Raw genomic sequence first — 22038 nt, forward strand, 5'->3', positions numbered from 1 at the left:
AATAAAACCATTTTAGGCACTCAACTAAATTTAGTTTTGGTAGGTCAACATTGGCTTATTATCTGGGGTTTGTTCCTTCACTTTTAGTAAAATTCATTTAAAAGTTAAAGCAACCACATTTCCCAAAAAAGCTGGGATGCTGGGCAGAATGCAAATCAAGTAAATCATATTTTTAAAGGTAAATACTACAAAGACGACACATCAAATGTTGAAACTGAAACTTTCAGAAAACATATGCCCATTTTGAATTTGATGCCAACAATATGTTCCAAAAAAGTTGGGATGGTTACGACTGTGTTTCATTACCCCTTCTTTTACCAACTCTGTGAGCATTTGGGAACTGAGGAGACAGACCGCTGTAGTTCTGAAAGTGAAATGTTTTCCCATTCTTGTTTGATGTAGGATTTCAGCTGCTCAACAGTTCAGGGGCTCCTTTTTTGTTGTTTTCTTTTCACTTCATAATGCACCAAATGTTTTCAGTGGTGACAGCTCTGGAATGCAGGTGGGCCGATTTAGCACCTGGACTCTTAATACAGAGCAACACTGCTGTAATAAGTGCCGAATGTAGATTAGCATTGTCTTGCTGAAATAATCAAGGCTTTCCCTAAGAAGACATTATCTGGAAGGCAGCATATGTTGCCAAAACCTGTATATACTGTTCAGCATTAATGGTGCCTTCACAGATGTGCACATCTCCCATGCCATGTGCAATAATGAGCCCCTATACCATCATAAATACATGCTTTTAAACTGTACACTGATAACAAGCTGAGCGGTCTTTAGCCCGAAGGACCTGCTTTCCAGAAAACTTTCAAATGTTGATTTGTCGGACCACAGGTCACTTTTCCACTTCCACTTTGTGTTTTCACAGACAGAAGTGATTTAAACTGCAGAATCCCGTCTGTTCTTAATGCAGTGCTGCCAGAGGGCCCAAAGATCATGGCCAGCAAACAGAGGTTTTTGGCCTTGTTCCTTACATACAGAGATTTTTCAAGATTCTCTGAATCATTTAATGTTGTTATGCACAGTAAATGATGAAATGTGCAGTCTTTCGCAGAGTGGTGAACCCTTCTTCATCTTTACTTCTAAATGAGTCAGCCTCTCTGGGATGCTTTTGTTTTAATACCCAATCATGTTACTGACCGGTTGTCAATCAACCACCAGGTGTTTTATTTAAGCATTACACAATTTTACCAGCATTTTGTTGCCCCCAACTTTTTTGGAACATATTGTTGGCATCAAATTCAAAATGGGCAAATATATTTTTCAAAAAACAATACAAATTTCTCAGTTTCAACATTTCATATTGTTGTGTTTACATGTTCTCCCTGTGTCTCTGTGAGTTTTCTCCCCTAGTCCAAAGACCCTTTAAGTCAGGACAATTGGATACAACAATGGCATAAACAGTACTAAATATATTTCATGTCTAGAGTCATTTTTTTCATAAGTACATTCCATACACTGGTGCTAACATCTATGACCATCAGACACTGCTGAAATTTGACAAATATTAGGTCATTCATGTCTCAGCATTAGCTACTTATAACCAATGACCAGGCCCTCGAGAATGCAACACTGTCTGATGCAGATGACTGAGAGAGGAAGCGCTGCAAATGGTGTGAGAGGAGACACAAGCACAACCAGCAGGCTGATCTTCATGCTAGGTCAAATAGACAGAGGTTACGTCCAGAAACCCTAAAAGTTGCTACTTTTTCCCATCGATCCTCCTCCTCTCCTCTGTGACCCGTAACCATTTTCATGGTGCCATCGTACCAGCTGATGGAATACTGTAGACGTGAAAAGCCACTTAAAATACCCGCTGAAGGGGCTTTAAAGTGGAGTGCAGATGAAAGACTTTCACAGATTTTAGAGTGAAATCACTGCATACACACCCAGAGAGGATGAACAAACACAGAGCAATTCAACTACAGTGTGTGCAGAAGTATTAGGCAAGTTGTATTTGAGAGGATTCTGTTTATAATTGAACAACTATGTTCTCAATCAACCCAAAAGACTCATAAATATCAAAGCTTAATATTACTGGAAGTTGGAGTGGGTTTTTTTTTAATTTGGCTATCTTAGGAGGATATCTGTTTGCGCAGGTAACTTACTGTGCAGAATTATTAGGCAACGTAATAAAAACCAAATATATACCCATCTCACTTGTTTATTTTCACCAGGTAAACCAATAGAACACATAATTTAGAAATAAACATTTCTGACATTCAAAAACAAAACCAAAAACAAATCAGTGACCAATATAGCCACCTTTCTTTACGATGACACTCAAACGCCTTCCATCCATAGATTCTGTTAGGTGCTTGATCTGTTTACGATCAACATTGCGCGCAGAAGCCACCACAGCCTCCCAGACACTGTTCAGAGAGGTGTACTGTTTTCCCTCCCTGTAAATCTCACATTTTATGAGGGACCACAGGTTCAGATCAGGTGAACAAGGGGGCCATGTCATTATTTTTTCTTCTTTTAGACCTTTACTAGCCAGCCATGCTGTGGAGTATTTGGATGCATGTGATGGAGCGTTGTCCTGCACGAAAATCATGTTTTTCTTGAACGATACCGACTTCTTCCTGTACCACTGCTTGAAGAAGGTGTCTTCCAGAAACTGGCAGTAGGTCTGGGAGTTGAGCTTCACTCCATCCTCAACCCAAAAAGGTCCCACAAGTTCATCTTTGATGATACCAGCCCATACCAGTACCCCACCTCCACCTTGCTGGCGTCTGAGTCGGAGTGGAGCTCTCTGCCCTTTACTGATCCAGCCTCGGGCCCATCCGTCTGGCCCATCAAGAGTCACTCTCACTTCATCAGTCCATAAAACCTGAGAAAAATCAGTCTTAAGATATTTCTTGGCCCAGTCTTGACGTTTTATCTTATGTTTCTTGTTCAAAGGTGGTCGTTTTTCAGCCTTCCTTACCTTGGCCATGTCGCTGAGTATCACGCACCTTGTGCTTTTTGATACTCCAGTAACGTTGCAGCTCTGAAATATGGCAAAACTGGTGGCAAATGGTATCTTGGCAGCTTCACACTTGATTTTCCTCAATTCATGGGCAGTTATTTTGCGCCTTTTTTTTCAACACGCTTCTTGCGACCCTGTTGGCTATTTGCCATGAAACGCTTGATTGTTCGGTGATCACGCTTCAAAACTTTGGCAATTTCAAGACTGCTGCATCCCTCCGCAAGACATCTCACAATTTTTGACTTTAAGGAGTCCGTCAAATCTCTCTTCTGACCCACTTTGCCAAAGGAAAGGAAGTTGCCTAATAATTAAGCAAACCTTATATAGGGTGTTGATGTCATTAGACCACACCCCTTCTCATTACAGAGATGCACATCGCCTGATTTACTTAATTGGTAGTTGGCTTTCAAGCCTATACAGCTTGGAGTAGGACAACATGTATAAAAAGGATGATGTGATCAAAATTACTCATTTCTGCACACAGTGTATACTTTACATTCATATATATATATATATATATATATATATATATATATATATATATATATAATTTGTGTGGTGCACTTTGTACTTGGTGTAAAATGAAATAAGGATTCATAGTATAAAATTGACTGGCTCTTTCTATCTGTATTAGGGATGTTGTGATTGGTTCATTTTATCAGCAGTGGACATCAACTTTAGTGACACTGAAAGGAATCAGCTGTCCCATTCGTCCAGTTCTTCCTCGATCTCCTTGATTTCTCTGAGTTCTTTCAGGGTGGCAAAAGTCTCTGGATGCAGCCTGGATTTCATCTTTCATTACTCTCTTACATACTTGAAAAACAAATTCACTTGGAACCTGACGTATCCCTGAGTCATCCACTCAGTAGGGATGGAAAGATCAATCAGCTACAGATTGGAATCGGATGACTAAACATGGGATCAGCAATCAGCTATAATTTGATAGAGTGATGTAAAATCTGAGCAGAGTTTCGCTACATGTGCTACATGAAAGGAAGCATTTTATCAGTCTGGGGTTTTTTTTTACATCTAACTTAAGCCCATATTATTTTCAACGTCTGAAAACACCTGTGATTTCCGAGGGAGGCAAAGTAAACACCATTTTAACGGCATTAACGAGATGTGACACTTTAGAGTACATCTTCCAGCTGAGCACAGTGAGCATCAAAAGCTAGCAGAACATGATACCAATAATAGCCTACCAAACTGTGCAGACGATGAGTGGATTCCTCGTCTACACTGAAGCACTTGAGGGAAATGCAGGCAACTGAGAAAGCGACAATCCGATCACATTTAAACTGGGTAACTAGCAGAGGCAGCCATTCCACAGATTGCATAGGCACTGAATTACTGGCAGACCAATATGTGCTTTCTTACTCTTGCTGAATTCACCTGATCCTATCTCTCTGTGCTTTGCGCCAGAATGGACGGCAAAAGATTGTTTAGCACTGCTTCAAATGTCCTGAACAGGAAGAGGAATAACTGAAATGTTACTGTTCATGGAAAAGAAATCTGCCATCGATGCTCAATGGTAATCCCTGAGTCAGCTGCACAGCCATGTGCCAATGGCACTTGGTTCTGTGTTAAAATATTATTTATTTTGTTTTAATATTTTTTGTTGGAATAGAATTTAAGCTTATGAGATTGCAGTTTGCCTGTTGCCTGTTTATAATTTCTCATAACAGTCATTTAATTTGTTCCTATTTGTGTTTGAAAATACAAACTTATTTTAAGGCATATAGCGTTTGGACATGAAGCTGTAACACTATGCTTATTTCTTAGGAGTGCGTTGCAATATCAAGGTTGTTAAACCAAATTAAAGCATGATGTTGATGTTTTCGGCCTTGTTAGTTATCAGTTAGATCACACCGGTTAGGTCTGTACCAGCTACAGCTTGGCTTTCAGACATAGCAACTATTCAAAGCTTTATATAACAGATGTATGTATAAGTAATGTCTGTTGCACACAAATGGGTTCTGATCAGGTTCAGGTGTCAAATTTAGTAGTGCTGGTTGGGCCTGGTTGGGCTGGTTGTGGTAGATCTTAAAATGGGTTTGGGTTCCATTTTCATGCTTGGGTAGAAATATACCACCATTATAATAAATATACCACCAAACATCAGTTTGAAATATTGGCCAAATTTACATCTGATGCCATTTTCTTTTCCTGTTATTGTGCTTCACTATTACACAATAATGTTGAAAATGATTATGAAAATTTATGGTGGAAAACAGCCTGAGAATTTTATTTTGATAACTTCTTTCATTAGATATTAACTTGTGTAGTGCAGGTGGATATGGAGATGGTTGGTGTTGCGAGGAGGCAATGGATAGGGCAAGATGGAGGCAGATGATCCGCTGTGGCGACCCCTAAAGGGAGCAGCTGAAAGAAGAAGAAGAAGAAGAAGAAGAAGGAGATGATTAGATATTAACTTAGTATAATTGATCATACTTTATTGTAACTTTCCAAAACTGGTGCAGTTGAGTCACTGTCTGCAATATAGTGCATTGATTTATTCATTTTTACTTGCGTACTACATACATTTCTTTTTTCTTTCTTCTTTCTTTATTTGAGGTCGTGGCTGAATGGCCATGTGGTGAATCTAAACCTTGCAGTTGACTTGCACAGATGGGATTATATGTGTAGAGATCAGGAGGAGACTTGGGATTTATATATATATATATATATATATATATGTGTGTGTGTGTGTGTGTGTGTGTGTGTGTATGTGTGTGTGTGTTTGCTTTAGTTCTGATGAAAAGATGAAAGGGAGTCTTTCTGAGCAGCCACTGATTTCAGAAAGGGTAAATGGCTTAGCTTATCTTGGCTTTAAGACTCAACGCCCGCTCTACCTTCCAACTAGTAGTTATGGTGCAGAACCTTATAGAGTGCAAGCTCAGGCTTCCCCACTTCAGTGGGTGCTATGCGTTGTTACTGCAATGTTAATGCGGCATGTAATGTCTAAGTTCCATTAAAAACTCATATCTTACAAATCAATGTGCTGCATTTCAGTTACTTTGCTGTTATGTTTTTCTGGACAGGTAGCTTTCAGTACCAATGTATTACTGCACCACTGTCCTGCACAGTAACCACGCAGAGAGCTATACAGTACAAATCTATAATGCAATTGTGGAATGCCATTAAATTAACCTTACATTAATGTCCATGCCATGTGTTTGATCTAGTCTTTCATTCAGATGTAGAATACAGGATCTTATCAACTTATTATTGATCCTGTATAAAGTAAACTTTGGTAACCCTATTTTAAGGAACACACGTTGGCAGTTTATCGAGGTCTTATTTGTTTTGTAAAGCCTCTAAAGTGCTTCTAAATTGTCTATTTACTGTAAAGTAAGCTTGATTAATTATGACCTGGATTATTAAGTAATTGGAGAAAATGAATAGCAGTAATGAGTCATAGAAACTTTATTAAGATATTATTATGCAATTGATGTATTAATTGCTCACCTAAACTTACATTATTAGTGTACTATTGGAAACATTTGATTCATGTAGCTTGTAGGTCATCAAGTTATTTCAGGAGTTTATTACTTTAGAGCTCAGAAGAGTTTAAAAAGACACTAAACATGCTTTCATTAAGTCAGTTTGTCTTATAAATGTAATAAGTATATTGTTTAGTTTATTAATTTAAATTATTACATGCTGAGTAATTTGCATAACAAGTGATAAATGTAAGGTAAATGTGAACTAATAATGCACTTATGTGTTATTTTCACATACCACTTATGCACTTATATGTCATGCATGAATAAATAAATAAAGCTTAATGCATAGTGAATAAATTATTTACAAGTGTTTCCTTGAACATAGAAAAAGACCCTAATAAACCCCCAATATGTGTTCCTTAAAGTATTCTGCCGAGAACAATGTAAAGTGTGTTTTTACATCTTCTGACAAGCTCACGGTTGTCAGTGGTGCTTTCTTTGTGTTTACGACTGAAGCTCAGCACTTCATCATGCATATATTAAGATATTATTCGATAGTCTTCTGTAGAAAATGAATGTAGGATTGATTTTATTCTACTTGCAATGTTTTGGTTTTTGAACTGCACCTTTTGCCCAATATTAGGGCAAAAATTGCAAATCAAAGCCTTCAGTTTTGACCTTCGCGAGAAGAGACAGGACTTTCTGACTTCATGTTGTTGTTTTTTTTCTTTCCATTCATCAAACACAGCTCTTTTTCCAAGGTTTGAGTACATCTGGGGTTCAGCCTAACCTTTGTACGGGTCTATGCATGCACGTTAGTTTTCTTACCATATTAACTCACCTTTGGAGCTTAGCAGACTGAGTTTGATTTCATCATGCATGGACAGACAACAGTCACTAATGGAAAGCAGTGCATGAAAAGTACAGTCCATTGTCTGTTTTCAAGTCAGAATTGATATTTTGATGGACTGTACCATGCGCCAGCCAATGGGAGACGAATTGGGCAGGGCATAAGTCAGCCATGTCTTTTTTTTTTTTCTTCAGTAAAGTAGAGGAGGAACTAATCATTGCTGTCAATGCACTTTTAAGGCTATACAATCCAGCTCTAAAGATCTAGCAGGTTGAGACTTTCTCTGATTAGGCCTGGAATTTTGGTCAGCACTTGAATACAGCCTACAAATGTTCTGTGGTTCTGCTCAAACCACATCATCAAGTTTTGAGTCTGAAACTGACCTGAGCTCAACACAATCCTATTCAAAAGAGACCTAAACTGGCTCAGCATAACCCATATTGCCCAATTAAACATTACATTTTTATGATAGAGCTGATTAAATGATTGCATAGCAATGGATTGAATGCAATGTTGAATGGATTTCTGAAAGGTTAGAAAAAGAAAATGCTAATTAATCACTTTCCACCAACTTTGGTCCTAGAACTTTTGATCTGCCACCCTGCAGAGTTTAGTTCGAGTCTTAATCTATCATGCCTGCCCCAAGTGATGAAGGCCTTGACTGACACATGTCCAGTGGATTCCAGTGCACCATAGTCTTAGTCACCATGCGTGACATATACAGTAGAAAGATTTGAACCTTCATTAGTTTTCACTGAGCCGGTCTTGATGGCCCTCTGTCACCTATAATGACTCTAGTCCTACCGGTTCAGAGACACCAGGTGGAGCCTGGTTTTGAAAAATAAAGTATTGAATAAAATATTGATATAATAAAACATCTGTCCAACATGTTTAAATTACGCTTTTAGTGCATCACAGGCAGGATATCAGAAAGACTAGTTTGCAGCAAGGAGTTTTGTTCAGTTCGATAGAGCCTTTATTTGTATTATCTTACTAATGAACATACACAGTTATAGAATTTAAGTGGAATCCCCCTTTAAACCTGCTGCACATTTGCTTAGGCAATGTATTTTCATTCCTAGTAAATATTATGTACATTATTATAGTGTTTTGTTTTTACATTAGCATACTGAAATTGGCTCAATAAGTCGCTAAATACATTCTTCCCTCAATCATATATCTCCCGCCAGATATTAGAAACATTCAGGCTGAGTGTGGTGTGAAATGGATAAAAGAGAGACCAAACAAGAAAGTGGCCTCCCTTTGGGTTCCACCATCAGGGCCAGAGAGAAACTAATTTGCTGTTTTGTGAAAAATTACTCACATGTTCAATTAATCCTGCAATGCAAAGTCCTCTAGTCCACATTTCTTATGGTTCCGTCTTACAGTTTTCCGGTCTATGCCCCTTTGGAGTTTCTAAAGGCTTCAAAAGTCTCCCTGGTTGACACGGTGGCAGCATGTGGGCACTCTAATATTCTAGAGGAAGGAAACGGCGAGAAAGACCCTTGGCTACGTGCAGATGAATGGTCTTTTTGTTGGCTGGGTATCAGTGGTGAATTGAAATAGGGGAGTGTGGGGCACAACCTAACACAGGGTAAAATGCGGCATGGAATTTTTAGGTAGTTAAACAGCTTGAAGTAAAATGTGCATTCGGTTATCTACTTATATTCCGACATCTTTTAACCTTGACATTTCTCAAGGTTTTGTACCACTTTTTGATCATTAGTTTGGAGCATATATTTTTGATTATAAGTCATCCTCAATTACTGAATTGATTGTTTGTAACAGAATTCATGCCTATTTTAATCACCTTAGTTGGCAGCTGGGGCAGCACGGCGGCTCAGCGTTTAGTGCTGTCGTCTCCCAGCAAGAAGAGCCTGATTTCAGTTCCTGGCCAAGCAACCAGGTGTGTGGAGTTTGCATGTTCTCCCCATGTCTGTGTGGGTTTCCTCCCACAATCCAAAGACATACAGTCAGGCCAATTGGACATGCTAACTTGTGTGAATGTATATGTCTGTCTGCCCTGTGATGGACTGATGATCTGTCCAGGGTATATCCTACCTTCTGCTGAGTAAGGCTCCCGTGACCCCGACAGATAAGCAGTTTAGAAAATGTGTGTGTATTGGTGGTTGTAGCATTACAGCATTTTACAGCATATAATCAATTCAGTGAAAATTAGCTTGCCACAGTAAACAATAAGAGGAGCCCATATAACCCTCATATAAATTTAAAATAAATGTATTTTTTTGGAGTCCAACAGGACTCCCCCAATTGCATGAAGGGCGAAAGCCAACACAAGCTTCCTCTGAGCCATGTGAAGCGAGCCCCTGCATCTTTTTGAACTGCAGCTGACGCAACATCATTAGACAGCTGAACGTGTGTGAAGGACAATTCTAACTGCCGGTTCTGTCCTGTCAGCCAAGAGACGCCTGCACTGGCGAGCGTTGCGCTGAGTGATGGGGAAAGAGAGGGCCAGTCTACCCACCCAGAGAGAACAGGCCAATTGTGCTCTCTTGGAGTCCTGACCACCGACGGCTCACCAGGAACCGAACTTATGATGCCCTGATGATAGGGCCATTGCTTCACACACCACCACTCCGGCACTCAGGAGCCCCAGAAAATGTATTTTAACAGAAATGTACACAGAAACCACAATACTCACTGTGTTTACAACTTCCAGTTTTTCCACTGAAATCCGAAGGCATATTTTTCTGTTTTCCACAATTCACATAATCCCAAACACATTCAGTGATGCTACATTCTGGACTCTAGGTGGACAGTCCATTGATCTGAGAACACCAGCATCATATGTGTTTCATTTGCTATTTTTTTTCTGTTTTGTTTGTGTATTTCCCTTTTCAATAACAGCTTCCTGACTGCTACACGTCCTTTCAGACCCATAATTTGAGTTGTCTTCTCACAATAGGAGGATGGACAGAAACATCCGTGATTTCTCTCGCCTTCCATGTAATGCTGGATTATCATATTATGTAATTGAGGCAATACAGATGACAGGGTAATACATATTTCAGTTATTATGCTTCTTTGCAGGTCTACATAGTGGTGAAAAATTACACAGTTTCTTCTTTATATATTCATTTAAAATGCTTTATTTTGAAAACTCTTCTTTTTATTTTTAGTACAGTTAGTGAACACATTTCACTGCAAGGTTTTGTTTTAATAATAGTTTGAGTAAAGGTTGATTTACATCCAATTATGTACAGTAACTCAACTTGAAATTTGTTACAGCAACATAACTACTATGTGTAAGTAATGAGTTAACTTTATTAATACATATACACATTTGATATCCATATTTGAATCAAATTTAACAGCTTTTTTATTTTATATTAACCCCGCTGTGGCCATTGTGTGCTGTTTCCTGTGAGGCAAATAACAAAATAACCAAATAAAGAACAAAATGCACATACAGAAAAATACCACTCAGACATACTTTATAGTTTGAAGTCTGACAGACAGGTTTCAGGAGAGGAAGAAGAGAACACTTCAAAGAAGGCTTTAAAGTCAGTAGACGAAGGGGTTCAGGCCTCTCCCTTGCCACTCTGTAACCGGATCAGCACATAAGATGCACAGATTTCTCATCGACTTTGACCATGCCAGATCTTTAATAATGGAAAAGGGAAACGTGTCTTCCGTAGTGACACTTCAGTGACCTCCGTGGAATCAAGGAAGGGTTTTTTTTTTTTCCTGTGTAGTTCAATAGTTTGCTGTCTTGTGATCTTGCAGGCTTATTGAATTGAATGCTCAGCATTGAAGATACACTTCGAAAGAAAGCCTGTGAGTGTCATTCCATTTCCATTAAGACAGAACTAAATCTTTTATTATCCTTATCACTACTGACATTATACAATTAGTGCTTCTCACATCTCATTTAATAAGGTATGTATTTTCAGATTTTTTCCTGACTGATTTCATTATTGATGATTAGCAAATGTAGCAGTTATTTCTCATTATTTAATAATACAGACATGCATCCTATATAATAAAGATATGTGATGTAATACATCAGCAATCCTCTCCAAGATTGTGGATGTGAAATGTCTCTTTTTAACATGCCCCCTTTTAGGCTACAGAAATCCTACGTAAACAGATATGTGATAGATGCAATAAAGGGGGTCTCAGGAGGGATCTGCCTTTGCTTTGAGCCTAAGATACAATTAAACACTGAATTCAGGGCACTGGATTTTAAATCTGTCAGTTCATTATGCTTTTTAGATTAAAGATGAATATTTTCAGTTCCGTGATATCATGAAAGCAGGACATGTTGTCAGCATTGAGGTTTGCACAATGGCTGTTCCCAGTCAGCTTGTGTTTGCTTTGGGCAGATATGCTGAAAAAATGGTTTGCAAAATTTTATGCATCCACAGGGTTTAATATGAACAATGCGTGGCCATTGCTTGGAAATGAGATACTAATGCGTGGCAATGACTTAGTAAGGCATGGGAATGAGATAATGAAGTTGTGGGCTGGAGGTTAGGGAACTGGCCCTCTGACTGGAAGGTTGCTGGTTCGATCCCCAGAGCTGGCATTACATGACTGAGGTGTCCTTGAGCAAGGCACATAGCCCCCCACTGCTCCCTAGGTGCTGTGGATAGGGCTGCCCACCACTCTGGACAAGTGTGCTCACTGCCCCCTAGTGTGTGTGGTGTTTCACTTCATGGATGGGCCAAATATGGAGGTGAAATTTCCCTGTTGTGGGAATAATAAGAGTCACTAATGAATAAGAAAAAACATGAGTGAAAGTTCAGACACTCATTTTACAATGAGATTTGACCGCATGCAGCTTTGTTGACTAAGGGTCAGTCTTCTGCCTTTTTGGTTAACAATCAAGGGTGGTTTCTGTTTTAAAGAGAATAAGAAGAGAATTGTTTTACCTTCAGTAAAATAATTTATTTATATTTACTGCAGTCACTGAAACAGCAGCCTGGCTCCATCTCACTTCTGGCCTCCAGCAAGGTGCATGGCAAAAAAATGATTTGAATTAGAAATGTTATAAATGTGTCGGGTATAATGTGTTTGTCTCCAAAAATCATTACCTTTGAAAGAAAAGAAAATGTTAACAAGTGTGCTGAAATTAATGAGATGCTCACACTCCCGTCTCCAACAAAACACACACAGGTACCCAGCACTCGCACATAGGGTCGCCTCGCATTCAGGCTGCCTTGCAGACAGGATATAAAAGTGTTGCCTCTGGGTTTTGCTTCAAGTGATGGAGTCAGTCTCAGTTTCTGTACTCTTTTGTGCATTGAGTACTTTTTTATTTCATTCAAATGAATGAATGGCCTTCTTGCAAGTTATGTAAGATACACTTGAAGAAATGTGTATCTTTCATTGTCTTAGGGACCTGAGAGAATGCCAAGAGTACATACAGTTGACAGCGAGGCAAAAACCAAAAGCTGCTTTCACACATCTAAAATATACAATAGCAATAATAAGAAAGACAAACCAACATCACTACCTACTAAATTAATTTTATTATATTTGTCTTAGTTATTTTCTGGGCAAATGAACGCCTACTGCTCAAATAAAGTAACGTTTTACATCAAAATTTCTCAAACGCCATGTCTGACCACTGTGATTGTGAGAGGCAGAAAGTGCAGCCAAGTTCCAAGACTGAATTTTAGAGGTGTAGAAAAACATCCCTGCAGATTTCTTTGATAAACTAAAAGCCCAAAGTCCCCCAAAAACAATTAAAACTGTAATAAATCAAAGGATGGACACGCAAAATATTAAATAACATTATTTTATATTTGTTATATTTATAGCTGTTTAGTAGTAACATTACAAAGCATTGAATAGCCAAACTGTTGGCTGATAACTACAGATACCTCAATGAGAAGTTTGGAAAGAGATCACTCCTTATTTTAGTAATGTTAAGTCTATTTATACTAATATATATATATATATATATATATATATATATATATATATATATATATATACACATACACACACACACACACACACACACACACACACACACACACACACACACACTACATACTCACATTACTATACGCAAGCACTCCACATGTGCACTTTAATTCCCTATTTATTGCTTTTACTGTATGTTGCATATTTAATTAAAAATCCATTTAAGGCTCAAAGGTATCGATTTCCACATTGCTTGTGTTAATGAATCTGGCTTTGCCTGGACAGAAATGATCATGCATGATACCTTAACACTACACAATATGCAGTAACTCTCCAATAAGCGCAAACAAGGTTCCGAATATTGCCAGAGGCTGTTCTACGTAGGCATTCTGTCCTGCTGCGAAGATTTCAAACTGTCTCCAATCTTCCCACAATTATAAATGAGAAAATAAAGGAGTGATGACATGATACTGAGACGGAAAGCAATAGGGCAATGAAAGTAACCAGCAGGCTCACAACAAAGAGATATGGACAATGTTCTGTTCATTGCATCAAGTTATGTTCATCTTTTATTCAGTCTTTATGAGCTGTCTTGCTGTAGACTTTACACAGCTGTCTTCTAAAGTGCACTACAGAACTGATTGAACATATGCTTATAAAGTATAATACAGTTGCAAAAATGATTATTGTCTGTGTGTCATATGAAAATGTATTTAGGGGCCCATATCCTGGAAAATCTTTTTTTTTTCTTTCCTTTTTTGGGATATTAGAGTTTGTCGTAGTGTGAAAACATTGTTAGAGCTCCGAAATGAACTGTTCACTGGACAGCCTGTACAGTTCATATGCTGAATCTGAACTGCAAACTGCGACTGTTTTGAAATGATTGTTTTTGTGATGTCATGAATTACAAAAGGCTCAAACTCTAACTCAGCCCGAAAATGCAAAGTTAGCCTCTAGTTGTAGTTGCCTTCATGAATAGTTTATAGAGCTGCATAAAAGCAACATGGCATTAGCCCAGGCCCAGTGAAGCTTTATTTTACACTGTAACTTTTTACATTGTGTCTGATAAACATTAACTATGCAGGCTTATAAACATTAGCGGTGTAGGCTCATAAAAATGCTATGTTCAGCAATTATGTCTAAAAAGGCCTGCCGAGGGCTAAAAATACAGCTGATTTTAGATTAAGATAATAGATTATAGGCTTTTAAAAACTATCAATATGACAAGGTTGTGCATCACATGGACCACTGCTTTGTGCAGATGAATTGAATTGCATATTTAGGAAACAATGTAATTTTTTTTTTCTCTACTTCTATTATAGGATGATACCGTCCACAAGTCAGGACTTCCTGGTGAGGGACCTGGTGTCAGGGCGAGAGTACGACCTGTGCGTGCTGGCCGTCTACGACGACGGCATGACCTCGCTGACCGCCACGCGGCAAGTGGGCTGCGTCACATTCGTCACGGACACGGAGTACAGCCAGTGCCAGTCTCTCCGCAGCCACTTTCTGGGTGGAACCATGATCATAATCATCGGCGGCATTATCGTTGCTGCTGTTCTGGTCTTCATCATCATCCTCATGATACGCTATAAAGTCTACAGCCAGCAAGGAGCCGAGGCTGGCAAAGGAATGGCCATGACTAATGTCCGCTCGCAGACCAACGGAGGGCAGGCGACTGGGCAAGTTCCACGTTCAGCCTCCAAAGTCACAGAGGGCCAAGAGCAGGGCACAGGGTTAGCAGGGAGTGCAGGGGCACAGCCCCCTTCCCTCAAAGACTCCGCTGCTATGGCTCTAGTGGTGGACTGTGAGAAAGGCGTGGTCAGCTTAGAGACAGGTGGAGAGGGCATCATGTCGCCCACACAGAAGCGCCTCTCCAGAACTTGCGTAGAGGTCAAAAGGGGACCTTTGCTATCCACCAATGAAGGAACAACGACTGTGGACATGTCAGGAAGTAAGTGAACGGTAATCCGATTGCAAGATAGATTGCACTGGTTTAGTAGCATTCAAGAAAAGCCAACGGCCTTTAGAAGACTTTAATGCTTTTAAAAGCTTCTGTTGAATGCTTGTGGAAAAGGAGGTTGGTTATTTGGTGCACCTGATTTTATTCTTTCAGTGTGAAATATTGCTGTTAAGCGAATATCCATATGGCCTTCACACATACTAGGTACAGGACTATTCACCTGTCCCAATGGTTCACATTCACGAATATCTTAAAGAGCTTTGCTGGTGAATCAGTGATTCTGAATCAGTAGTTCCACCCAGGTAATTGCAGTTGCTGGATAAATTGCCCTGGAATAAGAGAGTGCACCTACTTGAAATCATTAAATCAATGAAGTCCATTTAATCAGGATCTGCTGGTGCAGAAGGAAGGACTTCTATCCTCTTCTTCTTCCATGCTGATGACCTAGCAACACTCGTAAAGAGTTTGGGTGAAGTAAAGTGATGATGAACTGAGCAACATTGAACAGTGTTCACTGGACCGCCTCTTTGTGGCTCTAGGTATGCCTGGCTGGTACATAACTTTTAAAATGTGTGCTATGTTACATGGTCATGATGTGAAATTAAGTCTTTATATAGAATATTTGACCACTATAATGACATTCAATTAGATTTCAATCAGAATGGCCAGTAGCAGTTTTGCAAGTGAGTTTACTTGTATAGTATATAAATGAGAAAGTCAGTCATTCAGTAGTAATAACTTGTGTGTACCTATGTCATCTTCTATACAATATGGAAGACCATTAGAAGATGAGAGAAATCATCTGCAATGTTTTTCTCCTTCTCGGTTTCTGGCAGCAGGATAATCACATTTTTCATTACTGTCTCCAAATAATAGTATATTTTGTCAAAATAGCAATTAAGTATAACCAGTATTTTATATATGTCAAAATAATGACTGATTCTATCAAAATATTAGTCTTAGTATCTTGAAATAATGACTTTTTTACATGAATACAACTTTAAGCCATTGTTTTGAGATACTAAGTCATTATCTTGAGATATTAAGTCAATATTTTGACATATGGTGGAAATGAGCTTCTATATTACAGTGAAGTGGTACACTATAATTATGCTAAACTCTAGTGAAGTTTGTGTTCTTTGACAAGAACAGATGCACACCAGTTCTATCTTGTACGTGCATTGTGCCACGTACGTTTGAATAGTCCATTTGAGCCCACATCTGTCTGGGTCATTCAGGACAACAGGCTATATGTAAACAATACATATTTTGTTGCTATTTTTCTACATTAATATTTGTTGATGCCTCTGAAAAACAGTAACAGTACATGTGTACATACAGTGTACACTGACTGGCCACTAAATAAAGCACACCTCCTTGCACACCAGGTCTACTTACCATATCCATTATAAAGTATATAATTCTATAGGTTGGAGAGTGTAGACCATCTGTTTCTATGGATAATTTGTTAGCCCCTTTTTACGCTGTTCTCCAATGGTTAGGACCACCACATAGAAGATGTGATTTAGGTGGTGGATCGTTCTCAGCACTGCAGTGATACTAATGTGGTGGTCACATGTTTGTGTGTGTTACACTGGTGGATCAGGCACAGGAGTGGTGCTGGATGTTAATACACTTTGTCCACTCTATTAGACACAAGTACCTTGTTAGTCAACCTTGTAGATGAAAAGTCAGGGACAGCAGCTCAGCTTGTGTTAGTCATCGTCTAGTCAATCAGTGGTCACAATACGCTGCCCAGGGGAGCTGTTGGCTGCATATTTGTTTGGTGGCCTGTTCTCCACCGGTTAACATCGGTGCTACTGCAATGCTGAGAATGATCCATCACTCAAATAATTCGAGCTCTGTAGTGACCATGTAAGAACGTTTTTGCAGAGCTGTGTGGAGATCATCTGCGCTTCAGATTTTTTTTGTGGTCCTAGGTTGGACACGATACATTGCCATGCCACCTTAATGAAAACAGTCCATCCTTCAGCAGGTCAGAGCCTGAAGTTAATGCCAGGATATGCTGCTAAGCAAAAATTTGCCCCTTTTCACCTTCGTCTTGCTCTAAAAATGAAAGGCTAAAAGCCATTCAGAGCAAATTATCTTTGTGACAACAAAGGCTTGTTCTATTGGTTTGTTTGTTCGTGACACAAATGGTTCATTCACATGAAGCTGTTGATTAGTAATGTGCCCATGTCTTTTCAGGATGCAGCTTTGTTCACATTAATGAAACATTTGAGTCACCTACAAATGTGAACCATCAAATTAGAAAGATCTGAGTAAAATATTGTAATTGAGGAATCAGGCTTCTAATTTGCACATAGCTTTGGATGTTCTTAGTCCAGTTGGAGCCTCATTTAAGAGATTCAAATCCCATTGGCATTTGGGAAGAAGTTTCGGGGGGTTGAAAATAAGCAAAATGATCTACCAATATAGTGAGATAATTTCACTTGATAAAAATCAGTTAAAATAAGTAAAAAAAATGGAATGAATCTCATAATAATTGTACAATTGTACATCACTGTCACGATTGGCCCCTCCCAGTCCAGTCCATGTGTTTGTGTTGTTTTGGTTTACCCATGTGTTTGCTTTGTGCCAGCCCCCTCGTTTCATGACTCCACCCCTGATTGTCTCCACCTGTTTTCCACCTGTCCCTCCTTAACCCTGTTGTACTTAAGCCCTGTGTTTGCACTTTGTCTTTGCTGGTCCTTGTAGTTGTATGTATTGTTGTTTGAATCCCTGTCTGTGTTTAGTTGGATTCTGGTTTATGTCATGTCTGCCCCACAATCTCTCCGTATTGGCTCATTGACCCTGGACTGTTATGACCCTGATTTTGGATTTGCCCTCAATAAATGTCGCTTACCTCCGCACATGCGTCCGCTACCTCGCTCCACGTTACGATCACTATCTCTTCATCATTGAACTTTCTTTGTCTTTTGTACAGTTTTCGTGATGAGTTGCAGTGTTATTGAATCAAACATTACTTTTTAATTACTAATTATTAGTTAATTATTCATTTCAGACACATAATGAGCGCATATTGCGGTTGGCGTCAAGTACATTTTGTATTGTGCCTGTGCTCAAACGTATCTTGCTCACCTGCATGGGCACAAATACATTGTTACCGTTCAAGAAAGCAGCTCATATTTTTCTGTGCATAATTTGTGTCTTTACTTTTGAGTGGTCCTTCGTCAGAAGCTGTTTCTGGATGTTTTTGGTTGGTAGACAGTTCTCAACCCAGCAGTGACATCGAGTTGTGCAAAAACCTCACTGCTGTGCTTGATACACTGCACAACTATGCCAGCACAATACACTACATGGTACCACGCCAGCTGTGCTGCTGTGCTGCAAATGGTCCACCACCCACATAATATCTGGTAGTCTTAGGGTGGTACCTTTCCACTGATGGACAAGGTAGAGGGTGGCTCACAGATTGTGCAGCAACAAACAGGCTAGAGTCACACCTACAAAGTGTGTCTGTATTGTAAGTGTACCTGATAAAATGGCCAATGAGTTTGAGAATTTCATATGGCATTTCCATTACTTTGGACACCACTTGGATATGTTTATATGGTCTTTTTTTGTTGTTTTTTTTTTTTTTATATGGCATTTGGCTGACGCTCTTATCCAGAGCGACTTACAGTTTGATTGCTTTACACAGGTAGGCGAAGGTGGTATTAGGAGTCTTGCCCAAGGACTCTTATTGGTATGGTGTAGGGTGCTTACCCAGGTGGGGGATTGAACCCCAGTGTACAGTGTAGAAGGCAGAGGTGTTACCCACTACACTAACCAACCACTGCACAAAAATATGTATATGCATACATTTGCGAGAAATAAATCAACAGCATCAAATGTTCTAAGACTGCACAAAAATACCAGCTTGTATTTATGTTGGTTCACGTTGCAATCGTAACATATTAAAAACGCAAGAAATAATGTGATATGATTACAAATTGCATTATTTCGACAAATAATTGCTATCAGTAACTGGAGCAACTGCAATATTATTGCATGTTTGCACTGGATTTCAATGAACATCACTTATTAACACTATGGTTATTTTATAGTTGTATTGCTATTTGTAGTATAGTTGATTTGGGGAGTTATTTTGGCTAGTTAACCAAAATCATGCATTGTTTTTGGTTGTTTACACTATTATGCTCAAATTTACACTCAGTCCTACCAGGCTTTAGTTTTATGGTATAGATACACCAAAGATGAAATTGGTGAATAACAAAGTGTATTGTTTGCTTTCTGTTGTTTTCCTGCATGACACATTGGATGCATTTTCTCCGTCACTGACTCACAGTTCCAAGTCCAGGTCCCAATGGTTATGTGCTCTGCCACTGGCCGCACAATATCCCTAACCACACTGAGCAGCATGTGTGTGGCAGTGAGAGATGGGCTGGCAGCTTGTGTCCTGTCACTTCCCTAGCCCTGCTCATCCCTCATGCCTCTTTGTCTCTCCCTTCCAGACACGACAGGCCCGCAGGTCAGCGATGAGAAAAAGGTTCAGCGAGACTGGAGCGACTTTAAAATTTGATGACTCCTTCTGCTGTCCCACAAGAGGCAGCCATCAACCCTGAAAAGTAATGGCATGTTTCTGTCTCTCTTCTTCATCAGTCAGTCTGCACTGTGGAATGTTTAAAAAAGAGAAAGAGAGAAGAAGTAGAAGAAAGGAAGGCAGCTTTGAGAGTAATTGATGAGAGCGATATGCAACTGTCTGCCACTTATTTCCAGTTAACACATTTCTTCCTCGCCGTTTGCCAAAGGCTCTGTGGGCCTGCCTGCGCATATGCCACTTCTATCCAAATGGTGTGATGGACGCAGTCACTCTCTGCCCACTTGGTGACTTTTATAGCTTGGTGAAAGCTAAAAAGAGAAACTACTGCTGTTACACACACAAACATTCTTTTTTTGTGACGTACAAGGAAAATGTTATTTATTTGTTATTTATTTGTATGCATAGTTCAGTCTTTAGGATCTAAACAAAGTCATTAGGAGTGGTTTAATGTGAAATTATTTATTGTGAAGAAATATAACAACTCTGATTTCCTCACTGGTGGTGATAGGAACCAGGATATGTACAATGCAAATATATAGCAGTTTATTTACTATTTACTGAAATCACCAGTCAACCTACACGTCTTCTGAGTCTTTATTTAGGGACATGTCTGAGTTCTCTTTAGAAACTAGTTTGCCTTAATATGCACTGAATCTACTGACCTGTATTTAATGATGAATTACTAATGAAGTAAAAACAACTTTTCAAACCTATTGTTAAACACTGGCTCAGGCATTGGACAGTGTAACCATTCAATTGAATAGCTAATTAAATTGAATACATTTTTGTATGCTTTAGATGTTTGGTTCCTATTGCTGCTATCATTCATGAAAACTTGTTGCCTTTTGGAAAAATTAGCCATTTATGCCATGAATATGCTAGAATTGCATATATTGTTCAGCCAACTACAGAGTATTTCAGTTTGGCCAATCAGAACTAAGCTTCATTTTTTTCAAATGTTCATATTTCTTTCTTAAGTAGTTTTGAATGGTGGGCAAAAGCTCACTGTGTCAATGATCATTGCTGAAAATCAAGACAGCTTTCATTTAGCTTGCGTAGGAAATTGATGTAGGGCTTGCTCATTTCTGTAAACTGAAACTGCTATGAGAGTTAAAAGACCACCTACAAATAACGGTGAAAGTGGCAAGTATCAGTGTCCAAGCATTATTGCACCATTATGGAGCTAGTACAACAGAAATGATGGGCACACATTTTAGAATAGTCTGTATTTATAAGGGAAGCAGGGTCACAAATGGAGATGTCTTCCAAATTTTGTTCAATTTTGTTTGCACTGATCTTTTGGCCTTAAACATTTCAGGCTTTGAACAATTTTGACTCTGTTAAATTCTTTAGAATTTAGTATTTTACATCAAACCACATCTAAGCAATTTAATTATATATACATTTTCAAAAATTCTGTGGAATTCTTCTTTAAAATAAAGGAAAACTTGGGTAGTGTTGACCGCAAGAGACTGAATTATTTTCTAATACCTTTTAAATGGGTTCCAAACTAACCAGATCAAACTAGACTGGATGTTCCACTCTTCGGTGATGTAGGGTGGTCTTCAAGATGTTGCTGAGTATTTATATATTCATTTATTTATTTATTAATACTTAACTAGCCTTTTTTTTTCTCCTCCCTTTCTTCTACCCCCTCCTCAGAGCTCTATAGGTCACCAGAAATCAGGGAGAACTAAATGATGGAATCATTTGTCAAAAACAGTAAAAAATAAAAAAATAAAACAAAAATCCTGTGGAACATTCTCCCTCCAGCTCACTCTTCACAATGTATCTCCAGGACTATCCAACCTTTTCCACTCGGACGTGTTTGAGGACTTGATTCACTGTTGCAACGAAAAGGAAACAGCACATGGTTGTTTTCCATTGCTAGCTTTTGGGAACATATTGCCTTTTAACCCCTGCTGTGGTCAGGACTGTCATCTGTTGCTGCCAACTACAGTATGCACCATTACCTGGATGATCTGTGACCAAGGATGGCTATCCAGCAGAGGGTGAGTACAGATTTGCTCTTTAGGGTAATGCAGTTTCCAATATTTCATTTAAAACACAGACATGAGTGGAGATGCCACTGTAAATTCGGAGCCACATTCGTAGCTCAATGAATTCACTGACAGAGGGTAAAACTTATATAAATTGGTTATACAAAAAATAGGAATGTGCAGATTGCACTTTTTCTCTCCTATTACCAGTTTTGATACCAGAATATGGAGTATCAGCCCTTGATCAGTGTAACGTTGGGGAGCAATGAGGTGGATACACGTGCTGAGATAAGCGACTTTTATAATGGGCAAATCCAGGGTCATGGTCAAAACGGTCCAGCTT

At 39.0% G+C, this 22038-nt stretch overlaps 1 protein-coding gene across 1 annotated transcript in view; it reads left to right on the forward strand.

Annotated features, from left to right (window-relative positions):
- zgc:172282 (leucine-rich repeat and fibronectin type III domain-containing protein 1-like protein) overlaps nucleotides 1–21431 on the forward strand; it is a 158273-nt gene extending 136842 nt beyond the window's left edge. Inside the window, exons 4-6 of the mRNA XM_017708869.2 lie at nucleotides 14488–15119; nucleotides 19607–19720; nucleotides 21358–21431. Coding sequence (XP_017564358.1) covers nucleotides 14488–15119; nucleotides 19607–19674 — 700 coding nt within the window. The 3' untranslated portion in view covers nucleotides 19675–19720; nucleotides 21358–21431. The remainder of the gene's footprint in view (nucleotides 1–14487; nucleotides 15120–19606; nucleotides 19721–21357) is intronic.
- Nucleotides 21432–22038: the final 607 nt, after the last annotated feature.

The sequence above is a fragment of the Pygocentrus nattereri genome, chromosome 17 (assembly GCF_015220715.1).
Source record: "Pygocentrus nattereri isolate fPygNat1 chromosome 17, fPygNat1.pri, whole genome shotgun sequence".
NCBI classification, from domain to species: domain Eukaryota; kingdom Metazoa; phylum Chordata; class Actinopteri; order Characiformes; family Serrasalmidae; genus Pygocentrus; species Pygocentrus nattereri.